Source organism: Chiloscyllium plagiosum, unplaced genomic scaffold, assembly GCF_037043375.1.
Source record: "Chiloscyllium plagiosum isolate Xiang-an unplaced genomic scaffold, Cpla_swu_hap1 HiC_scaffold_19, whole genome shotgun sequence".
In the NCBI taxonomy this organism is placed as follows: Eukaryota; Metazoa; Chordata; class Chondrichthyes; order Orectolobiformes; family Hemiscylliidae; genus Chiloscyllium; species Chiloscyllium plagiosum.
In genome coordinates this window covers 13410307-13422504 of record NW_028270157.1, presented here as the reverse complement: position 1 = coordinate 13422504, position 12198 = coordinate 13410307, and the positions used below count along the sequence as shown (strand labels likewise).

Below are 12198 nucleotides of genomic sequence, written 5' to 3'. Positions count from 1 at the left end.
TAGATGACTCTTCAGAGCTTCAGCTCTGTTGAAGAGTCATCTAGACGTGAAATGTTAGACAGCTGAAGCTATTCCGCCAGCTATGTTTACCCCTTCAAGTGGGCATTAAAGATTCCATGGTCCTACTCAAAGAAGAACAAGGGATTTCTGGCTAAAGGTCTATCCCCTGAACGCCAATTAGTTAAAAACATTTGTTCATTTACTTTACTGTTGTATTGTGGGAACTGTGTGTGCAAAATAGCAACTATACTTCACTGGCTGTTACTGTTTTATGTTCTAATGTGCAGGGGCTGAGTGAATGTGGAGGGAACTCTTAATGGACAGGGTGAGTTAGCACAGCAGCACACACAGCTGACAGTGTGGGCATTCTAAGCAACAGCATTTCTGTTTTGGAAAGTAACTTGAACAAATTCATGCCACACAGTTGGCATACTTGATAGCCTGCTCAATTTTGCAGCTAACAAGTAAACTTTTGAATTCCAATAACTGCTTCCTTTAATCAAATGCATCAGTTATGGCACAGCAGTAGCCCATTTTACTGATAATGCTTAATGGTTTGGGGTATCCAAATTTGAAAGATTGAGGAGACACCAGGATTTTTGTTGTTAAAACAAAGATAGAGGAAAAGACGGACTGGAACTTTTTTGTTTTTAAAATAAGGCAAAATTGAAAACTATACGGTTTCAGATACCAGCTGGTCTTGGTGTCTTTAACTGACTTCAGAGAAAACACCTCACTGCATTAGGACTGAGTTTTAAGACTATTGTTTTCAAGTTTCTGCTTTTTGGGGGGATTTTTGAGTTGAAGAGAATTGAATAACGTGTACGCATGCATGTGTTTTGGGTAGGTTAGGGGAGCACAACATTGACATTTTTATGTTACAAGTTTACATTAACCGACTCTGCATCTCTGTTGAATGGGTTTTGTTTTATTGTCATCCAATCAGCTTTCAATCTCCCCAATGTAGGTGAGAGCACATTGTGAGGCGTTACGTTTAGGGGATGGTGATGGGAGAGCTGTCACATTACTGACCAAGGAATTCAAAGACCCATGCCTTGTTTGGAGAACTCCATGACAGCAGCTGGTGGAATTTTAATAAACATAATAAAACTAAATACAATTTAGAACCATCTCAGTAACAGTGACTGGGAAACTGTCATCGATTGTCATAAAAACATATACAGTTCACTAATGTCTTTTAAGAAAGGGGATCTACCAGCTTTACCTGGTCTGTCTCACATACATGACTGCAGATACACAATATGTTTGACTCTTAACTCTGAAATGAGTTAGCATGCTTGTTCAGAGTGGGCAACAAATGCCAACCTTGCCAGTGACACCAGCATTCCACAGGAGAATAAAGAAATCAAAAAACTGAGCTAGGAATTACATGGTCTGGTTGGACCTTGGACATTGAGACAAAGGTGGTATAAAGGGCTGGTGCTACAACTCTGGAATATATATGGAAAGGTGCCACAGTAAGGGCACATTTGTATTAACAATTGAGATGTGTACTGCAGGATCATAGAGGCAATGTTTGGACTAATGATCGAGAGACACATCTTCAAATCTCAGGATCGTAACAGAAGAATGAGGGAGGATCTCAGAAATGTATAAAATCCTGATGGGACTAGACATTATAGAATGTTCCTGATGTTGGGAGAGTACAGAACTAGGGTTCCAGTCTAACATGAGAGGTAAGCCATTCAGGACTGAGATGAGGAAGAATTTCATGACTCAGAGTCAAGAACCTGTGGACTTCTCGATCACAGAAAGCTGTTGGGGCCAGTTTGTTAGATATATTCAAGAGGGAGCTGGACCATGCGGCTAAAGGGATCAAAGGGTACGGAGAGAGGCTGGAATGGAGATACTGAGATTGCATGATCAGCCATGATCATACTGAACGGGGGCACAGGCTCAAAGGGCAGAATGGCCTACTCCTGCACCTATTTTCTGTTTCTATGTAACTGGTGGAATTTAAATTATAATTCATTAATAATATGGGAATAAATAAATAAAACAAGCTAACCATGAAACTACTGGACTGTAAAGCCCCAACTGGCTCACTTACAATCAAGGAAAGTAAATCTGCTATCCTTACCAGAAAGATCTATATGCGACTCCAGACCACACCAGTGAGGTTAACTATTAACTGCCCTCTGAAATGGCATATCTTGCCAGTTTTAGATTAGATTCCCTACAGTGGGGAAACGGGCCTTTCAGCCCAACCAGTCCACACTGACCCTCCAAAAAAGTAACCCACCCAGACCCATTCCCCCTGACTAATGCACCTAACTCTATGGGCAATTTAGCATGACCAATTCACCTGACCTGCACATCTTTGGACTGTGGGAGGAAACCAGAGCACCCGGAGGAAACCCACACAGACACGGGGAGAATGTGCAAACTCCACACAGTCAGTCGCCCAAGGCTGGAATCGAACCTGGGTCCCTTGCTCTGTGAGGCAGCAGTACTAACCACTGAGCCACCATGTTTCATTAAAGCTGCTGACTCATAACTGCACACATGGACTGCAGCAGCTCAACCAGGTGATTTCCTCTGCCTGGAACGAACATAAAAACGGTTTCCACGATAATTGCACAGATATTGTCCTTCTAGTAGCTGAAGAGTAAAGGGTTAATGATAACTACTGAGCATTTGTGCAAGGAGCCACATCATGAGGATGAGAGCTCAGATGGGGCTAAGACCTGATGGACAGCAGTACTAGCTAAGCCTTGCTCTACTGTGCTAACATCTCTCACTTATAGGTAACTCTAACACCTTAGACTGGTTAGTGATTTGAGAGACGATTTGTAGCTCAGATTAACACAGATGATAAGTCTGTAAGTTAGCTCACTGAGCTTGAAGGTTTGTTTTCAGATGTTTCATCATCATGATGTTACCTACTATGCTGACGAAACATCTGAAAACAAACCTTCAAGCTCAGTGAGCTAACTTACAGACTTACCTTAGACCAGTCTTGTTTGTCCCTCATTACATCACAAAGTCTCAACGATTTTCCCTCACGAACCTTTCCTTGGTATCATCTTCTGGTGGTTTCATAATAGCATATAATTTCAATAAATTACACCATTGAGACATCAAACAAGACATTATAGCTATTGTGTGTTACATCACTTAAATATACCAAGTAATAAATTTGCCCTTACAAGTATTATTCTAAGGATCAAATGTTAAGTTTGACATATTACTGTAATTTCCACACAATCAGAGTTGCAATGGCGAGCAGGAGTGTAACAGCGAGCAGGAGGCCATTCTGCCCATCCTATTTGCACCAGCTCTCTAAGTGAGCATTATGACTTAGAGCACTCTCCTGTTTGTTCCCCATAACCTTGCACATTACTTCAATTCACATCACCACTGAAAGCCTTCTTGAATGCCTCGATTGAGCCTGCTACCACCAAGCTTCCAGGAATTTCATTCCAGATCTTTCCGGCATCTGGGATGGTGGGCGATTATGATATCTGTTTGGTGTGATGGATTAGGGGTGCACATGGCTTGGCCTCACTCACATCTTGACTATGTTAAACTTGGACCACTTGGAGGAAGAGAGGTGGGAGGCCACACAGGGGAGTAGTGGAGATCACAAAAAGTATCGATGAGGACTTCAGAAGGGCTGAGGCAAAATATAAGCAAAGATGGGTGATAACCACCCGCCTTGGAATATAAATGTGGCAGCTTAACATCAAGAGGTGAGCAAATCCGTGATGTACTGATTCAATTATTGAAACATTTTTGCATTTTAAAATATGGAGAGTTATTCAGTTATATAATACTGTGGTGGCTGGGATACTCAAGCTGTGTAAAATTCAGAATCCATTCTATTCTTACGTATGTACAAAAAAAAAACTAGGCATTCAGTCTGTGACAATACACCGCAGTATGTGATAAGAATATCAGGTAAGAGATTGGCCATTTTGTCAATGTAGTATTTTGATTGACTTGTTCGCGCTTTTTTTAAATAAAAGAGCTTCTGAATTTTAAGAATTCTGGCACAAAAACCAAGAGCTGCAGGAATGATATTTGATTTGGAACAGGAATTTCTGCAAAAAACAAACAAGCACCAAATCAATTTCGAAGATCACATCTTCCAAAACACTTGAGTAATTAGGCACGGACATACAGCAATGCAAGGACATTGTCAGAACACTTTGAAAAACAGCTTTTCAGCTAAACAATATGATCATTGTGTCCATTTGTGATCAATGCCACATAGTGCAGGAAAAACATAAAACACTACAGTCGAAGCTTTGATGGTAATTCAGAGCAGAATAGAGACACCGGCATGGTATTTATGAATAAAGCATTGCAATTTGCTGCTTACGCTGGAAATCTATTCACCAAGTGCAGTTCAACATTCATGAGCACATACTGCTGCCATCTCCAAGACCTGCACAATATACTAGAACTCAACTTTACAAATATGCTCTCAGCTTCTGCTTATTAAAATCTGAGAAGGAGGAGATTGACATCTAGACAGAATGTTTCCACTTTGGGAGGGGATCAAATCTAAAGGTCACTAATAAACCCATGAGGGAACGCAAGAGAAACTACTTTATCCAAAGAATGGTTGGAATATTCAACTCATTACCACAGAGGGCAGTTTAAACGAACAGCAGAGATGTTTAAGAGGACACTAGAAAGGAATGAAACGAATAAAAGGCATGAGGAAAGTTTGGTGCATTATAAATAATGGCACTAATGCATGGTTCAAATGAGCTGTTTCAGTAGATATCTTACAGACAGCCAAAATTTCAGCCTGGTAATGCCACAAATAATCTGTTCATTTATGATGAGTCAACTTCAACTTCAAAAAAATACATTGACAAAGATAGTTAAAAACAAAAGGTAGAAACAAACGTTCTGTCAATTGCTCTTCATCAAAACCCGCCCTCCCCACCACGTACAATGTACGACAGTGCGCTCCTTACACAGGGAGAAGGGTTTGACAAGAAACTTGCTCCCACATTCTGTCAACATTGCTCCATAACCAGCTGACAAGAGCGTTAAAGAGTTTCACTTCTTTAACTGCCTCTGGAACCTGTACCTCCCACAGAGAAAAGTCTAGCCTCCGGACAGCTCCAGATGATGTGAGGAGCATTAATGAAGGAAGAATTTGTGGAATCCACCTCCTCTTCACTGAGTGCCTGATTCTGCAAGTCAGTGCACATGGACTGTTCATCAGCTCAGCCAGTTTCTCGTGGTAGTTTTGTACTTTTAAAATTTAACAACCCTCACAAGTGTGGGGCAGTGTTGGCACAGTGGTAATGTCACAGGACTCGCAATTCGGGGCATTATAGAGTCATAGAGTCACTCAGCATGGAAAGAGACCCTTCGGTCCAATGCATTCATACTGACCATAATCCCAAAATTAAACTAGTCCCAACTGCCTGTGCTTTGGCCATATCCCTCCCTATTCATGTACTTATCCAAAAATGTATTTTAAACATTGTAACCGTGCCTGCATCCACCACTTCCTCTGGCAGTTCATTCCACACATGAACCACTGTGCAAAAATAATTGCCCCTTGTGCTTCTTTTTAAAATCTTTCTTCCCTCACCTTAAAAATTGCTCCCTCTTGTCTTGAAAACTCCCAAGTTAGGGACAAGGCACCTGTCATTCACCTTACCTGCACCAGTCATGATTTTATAAATCTCTGTAAGGTCACCACAACCTCCAGTGAAAACGTCCCAGCCTATCCTTGTAACTCAAACCCTCCAGTCCTGGCAACATCCTGGTAAATCTCTTCTGGACCCTCTCCAGTTTAATAACATCCTTACTCTAACTGGGTGACCAGAACTGGACACAGTATTCCAGCAGGGGCCTCACTAAAGTCCTTTACAACCTCAACATGTCCCAACTCCTATAGTCAAAGATCTGACCAATTGAAGGCAAGTGTGCTAAACATCTTCTTAATATTAATTCTGAGAATTGAGAGAGACAATTGAATTCAGTAAAATCTAGAAAAAAAAAACTGACACAGCCAAGGAAATATTGCTGATTGTTGTAAAACCTACCTGAATCATTAATATTCTTTCTGTAAGGTACTCTCCTATTTGTACATATCAGAGAAATTTGGGTGACTCAAATTGTCCTTAGTAATTAGGCATGGGCAATAAATGTTGGCCAAGCCAATAATGCCCAAGTCCTCACTGACTGGGTTAAAGTGAGGACTGCAGATGCTGGAGAGCAGAATCGAAAAGCACAGCAGATTAGGAAGACTGGGTTGCCTTATCAGGAAAGTTGAGGCAGAATAGGCCTGCATCCTTAGGAATTTAGTAACGTCAAAGGTGACTTAATTGATGGTAGCCATCACGTGGTGGCTCAGATATTGGACTGGGGTGGACAATGTCAGAAATCACACGACACCAGCTTACAGTCCAACAGGTTTATTTGAAGTCACAAGCTTTCGGAGCACTCCTTCTTCATCAGGTGAAGTGTGACTTCTGACTTAAATCAAAGCATTCAAGACCCTGAGGGGACTTGACCAGGTGGATGGGAAAAAGATATTTGTCCTTGCGAGGGAATCTAGGACTAGCAGTCTTTTAAGTTTACTGGTTATATTCTCTGTCACCATGTCCTCTCCTCTCCCCTCCAGTGCCAGACTGCTCTTTCCAGTGGGGCAGTTAGACACACTATTGTTCTGCCAATCTCACATTCCAATCATTTAATCTGAACTATCAACATCCTTTCTCCCCCAGGACTCCACATCCCACCACACCCCCCAGACAAAGCATAAATGCTGCCCCCTCTACACTTTTCAGTTCTGATGAAGAGTCATCTAAACAAACGTTAGCTTGCCCTCTCTCCATGGTTGCTGCCAGACGCGCTATGCTCTCTTGAAAGGCTGGAAAAGCGCAGCTGGTCAGGCAGCATCCGAGGAGGAGAGTCGACGTTTCAAGCATAAGCGCCTCCTCAGGAATGGCTTGTGCTTGAAACATTGACTCTCCAACTCCTCGGATGCTGCCTGACCAGCTGTGCTTTTCCAGCACCACACTTTTTGACTCTGATCTCGAACATCTGCAGTCCTCACTTTCTCCACACTGCGGTCTCCAGCAGGCTGTTTTCCCTGGAGTGTCAGAGGCTGAGGGGTGACCTTATAGCGGTTCATAAAATCATGAGGGGGATGGATAGGATAAATAGACATGGTCTTTTCCCTGGGGTGGGGGAGTCCAGAACTAGAGGGCATAGGTTTAGGGTGAGAGGGGAAAGATATAAAAGAGAGCTAAGGGCCAACTTCTTCACACAGAGGATGGTGCGTGTATGGAATGAGCTGCCAGAGGAAGTGGTGGAGTTCAATGTAAAAGGCATCTGGATGGGATCATGAATAGGAAGGGTTTGGAGGGATATGGGCCAAGTGCTGGCAAATGGGATTAGATTAATTGAGGATATCTGGTCAGCATGGACGGGTTGGACCAATGGTCTGTTTCCATGCTGTACTTCTCGATTTGTCATTTTCAGTTCATATTTCAGTCTCTGCAGCAATTTGTTCCTCCTTTAAAGATAAGGGATTGCCCAATTAAAACAAAGGTGAGAAAACTTTTTTTTTGCGGGGGCTAAGAGTCTTTAAAAGGCAGTGGATGTAGAACCTTTAAATAGTTTTAGGGCAGACTTGATTACCGAGGAAAGCGGAGTTCAGGTTAAAAATCTGATCTACTATTGAATGGTAGAACAGCCTCGAAGGGCCGAGTGGCCTACCCTTGTTCATGAATAGAACAAAAGTGTTGGGTTATCATTAGTTAACCAGGAAACAAACCAGTTAGCTATACTGATACTGTTAGTCAAACAGAAAAGGCCGAAGTTGCCTAACGACTGACTGTAGCCTTAATTATAGACAATGACTTGAAAGGCACTCCTCTGCAATACCAAATGTCTGGGCGGCTGAAATTGCAGGATTCACTGGGATTGGGGTTAAGAGGTTTTACAGCAAATGGACATTTCCTCCGTTGCAGAGCTACCGCGAGGTATCATGCAGCTGGATGAATAAAAATCCTGCTTACTGACAATGCATTCCCAGGATGTGAATCACAACTCAAAAAGAAAATCCTGTGATCCACATGGCTGTTTTATCCAGTTTCCCAGTATCTGATGATTTCACAACGTGATTTCATCATTACTTCCTGGAAGTTTACACCCTGGCTGGAACCAGTTAATCATGTTTATGCAGTTTCTCTCTCTCTGTACCTTCACTCCCAGTGTATGAATTCACGGACAGCACACCAGTCTGTTTAAAGTAGCTTACGATTTCTTTGCAAAATGATTGGCATACAGCCGGGTGAGGAGTTTTGCATTTTCTCCCCCCTCGATCAATAAAAGTTCAGACACAACCATTAGTCCAATCCTAACAAGGCTTTACTGCAAACATCAACGGTTTCTTGCCCACCACTCCTTTGCAAACAGCAACAGGAAACACTCAGGGTTAGACTAACACAACCTTCCAACTTCAGCAACAATAGGGGACAACGTGTCCGGCTCTCGCGGTGGTCTGGTGTTAACCTGTGCCAGTGTGTGTATGTCCCAGAAACACTACAGGAACACAAACTCCTCATTATCTTGATCCAGTGTTAGGCAATAAACTCTCACCTGCTGTGCTTTTCCAGCACCACTCTAATCTAGACAATAAACTCTCACAGCAACAACCATGCGCTGAGCTTTTTCCAGCAATTTCTGTTCTTGTTTGATGTAAAAGACCGGGCTTATGCAAAACCGTCCAAAAATTATGTTTTTTTAAATGCAGTTTAGATCTCGATACAAAATTAGATTATAAATTATTTTCCAACCCTAACAAATAACCTATTCCAATTTCATTGTCGAGGTGAAGCTTGTAACTCAAACTAAAGGCAAAGTACTTCGGATGCCGGAAAACTGAAACGAAGAGTGCTGGAGAAACGCAGCAGGTTTGGCAGCATCTGTGGGGAGAGAAAACACGTTACATTTTGAGTCTGATATGACTGTTTCGAACTTAACATTTCTCTCTTGCACAGATGCTGCTGAATTTCTCCAGCACTCTTTATGTCGAGGTTTTTTTTTTAGCTCAGCCTGTCGGGGAGAGAGGGGTGAAGTTGGAATGGAAAGATGACCGTGATTTAAAATGCAGCTTGTGTGTGCGTGAGTGAGAGACTATTGCAAATTGCTGCAGCGTACCTCAATGTTGCTTTCCCTACTTTTTGAACCTCCGGCTTGTATTTTCTTTGTGTTGTCAGGGCGGGTTTATGCACAATTTTAAGATCTGCTGCTTTAAACGACGGGGGGGGGGGGGGGGGGAGGGGACATTGCAAGTGAAATTGCACTGTGCTGGGAGAATGGTTAAAATGGTTAAAATCACGGTCGCCCCATCCTTCTCCCCAATGCACGGGTTGGGCTCTGAACAGTAGATCCCGGGTTGAAGTAAGCCTGACACAAAATGATAGGAACTCTCCTAGTTCCATTTGGAGATTGAACTTTGCTGGAAGGCTGCCAAAAATAGGGGATCAAGCCATCTCCACGGCTGCCACTGAGGAAAACACTCAAATCTAGACATCAAAGAATTTCACCCCCTTTTTTCAAATAAAAATGTTTTATTTAGATCGACTCCCCCAGGAAGCTGGTTTGGTTCTTCAGCTGAAAACAAATCCGGATTGTGTTTGGGGATGGGAAGTCAGGGCGATTTGGGGTTTTATTTCCAGTTAAAGTTCCACATTTGAAACATTCTTCAATCAATCCTCTCCGGGAAAGGCTCTGACCGGATTCGAACAAGGGCTCAATCTTGCCTTCTGCAGCATCACGTCATGTCACACACAGGCAATCGCCTCGCTCGTTTGAATTGCAAATGCCCATTTACAACCGAGCGGTTTAATCTCTCCTGTGCACAGAGCCCCCTCCCTCTACAATGGCTCCGTTTGGACCCTATTGCTCGCGTGTGACAACCGAGACACAGATCCCTGACACAGCCATAGCCCAGCCCTCTCTCTCTCTCTCTCTCTATCTCACACACACACACAATGGGAAGCGTGAACACATCTTACCTTTGACTTGTGTTTCATACTCGGTGATGATTTCTTTATCTTTCTTGTACCTGGCAGGGGTTGACATCTTTTGGACCCCCCCCACCTTGTCTCTCCGCTCCAAGTGCAGTCCTTCACAGCAACGACCCAAAACCGGTGCCCGCTGCCGCTGGCATTCACTCGGAAGGTGGAAGGAGCGAGTTGCTGAACGAAATCGGAAGAATCCCGACTGGGTCACCCTGGTGGTGACCCCAGGAGGGGGGGGGGGGGGGGGGAAAGAGGGAGAGAGATGTGCACAGACAGCTAGCTCACACGGCGATCTGCCCCATTCGCTGCTGAGCCTTGTAGCACTGATGGACAAGTTGGCAAAGCATTTTCGTTTGGTCGTGGCTTGTCACAGGAACTCTACGAACTGAAGGTACTCGGTGTATCAGCTGTTGACTGAGCAGCACTGGGGATATTCCCCCCCGGGTCTTTAAGACTCTTTAAACCTCAGCAACACAGAGAGAGAGAGAAAATTCATTCACACAATCCGCCGCTTCTCTTTCACTTTGTGGGGGACGGTAACAGTGAGCTGGTTGGGGGGGGAATGGAGTAAGTTTGGGAGCCGCGGTCGCTCAGCGCTGCCTCCCGGCTCAGGAGTAAACTTTGCCGCTTGAGGCTGAGGCCAGCTCCTGCTGCGGAGACTGACTCAGCTTCCAGCCGGGACAGCGGAAACCAGCCCCGCGCCCCCAGATGGATACATACCCCAACCAATCCCGGCACACCCTCACCTGGCTACATTCCAAATAGAACCTCAGTGACCAATGGGAGGGGCCAGGGGGCGGGGCTTTCACGCCCCTCGCTAACACCCTCCTCCAAACTCTCTCAGACTCCTCCTCCGCCCCCTCATGCCTTCCTCCCCTTCACTCCATCACCCCCTCTCCTCCCCCTCATGCCTCACCCCTCCCCCACACTCCTCCACCCCCTCATGCCTCCCCCTCACCCACACTCCTCCACCCCCTCATGCCTCACCCCTCCCCCACACTCCTCCACCCCTCATGCCTCCCCCTCACCCACACTCCTCCACCCCCTCATGCCTCACCCCTCCCCCACACTCCTCCACCCCCTCATGCCTCCCCCCTCACCCACACTCCTCCACCCCCTCATGCCTCACCCCTCCCCCACACTCCTCCACCCCCTCATGCCTCCCCCTCCTCCTCACTCCTCCACCCCCTCATGCCTCCCCCTCACTCCTCCACACCCCTCATACCTCCCCCTCACTCCTCCACACCCTCATACCTCCCCCTCACTCCTCCACACCCTCATACCTCCCCCTCACTCCTCCACACCCTCATGCCTCCCCTCCCCTCACTCCTCCACCCCCTCATGCCTCCCTTCTCCTCCCCCTCACTCCTTCACCCTCCCCCTCATGCCTCACCCCTCCCCCTCACTCCTCCAACCCCTCATGTCTCCCCCTCCTCCTCACTCCTCCACCCCCTCATGCCTCCCCTCTCCTCCCCTTCCTTCACCCCCTCCTCCCCCTCCTTCTCCTCTCCCTTCTCCCCTCCCCTTCTCCCTCCCCCTCCCCTCCTCCCCTCCCCTCCCCACCTCCCCCTTCTCCCACCCCCTCCCCTCCCCCTCCCCTCCCACCCCCTCCCCTCCCCCTCCCCTCCCCTCCCCCCTCCCCCTTCCCTCCCCACCTCCCCCTTCTCCCCTCCCCCACCTCCCCCTTCTCCCCTCCCCACCTCCCCCTTCTCCCCTCCCCCTCCCCCTCCCCCCCCTCCCCTCCCCCCCCTCCCCCTCCCCCCCCCCCTCCCCCCCCTCCCCTCCCCCTCCCCCCCTCCCCTCCCCCCCCTCCCCCCCTCCCCTCCCCCCCCTCCCCCCCTCCCCCTCCCCCCCCTCCCCCCTCCCCTCCCCCCCTCCCCTCCCCCCCCTCCCTCCCCTCCCTCCCCTCCCTCCCCTCCCTCCCCTCCCCTCCCCCCCTTCTCCCCCTCCCCTCCCCCCCTTCTCCCCCTCCCCTCCCCCCCTTCTCCCCCTCCCCTCCCCCCCCTCCCCCCCTCCCCTCCCCCCCTCCCTTCCCCCCCTCCCCCCCTCCCTTCCCCCCCCTCCCCCCCTCCCTTCCCCCTCCCTTCCCTCCCTCCCTCCCCTCCCCCCCTTCTCCCCCTCCCCTCCCCCCCTTCTCCCCCTCCCCTCCCCCCCCTCCCTTCCCCCC

The 12198-nt window shown here is 47.1% G+C and overlaps 1 protein-coding gene across 3 annotated transcripts in view; it reads right to left on the bottom strand.

Moving 5' to 3' along the window:
- The window catches only part of srgap1a (SLIT-ROBO Rho GTPase activating protein 1a), a 300039-nt gene extending 289350 nt beyond the window's left edge, over positions 1-10689 (bottom strand). For all 3 annotated transcript variants that reach the window (XM_043709962.2, XM_043709965.2, XM_043709964.2), the window contains exon 1: positions 10026-10689. In XM_043709962.2, the coding sequence (XP_043565897.2) occupies positions 10026-10092 (67 nt within the window). In that variant the 5' untranslated portion in view covers positions 10093-10689. The remainder of the gene's footprint in view (positions 1-10025) is intronic.
- Positions 10690-12198: the final 1509 nt, after the last annotated feature.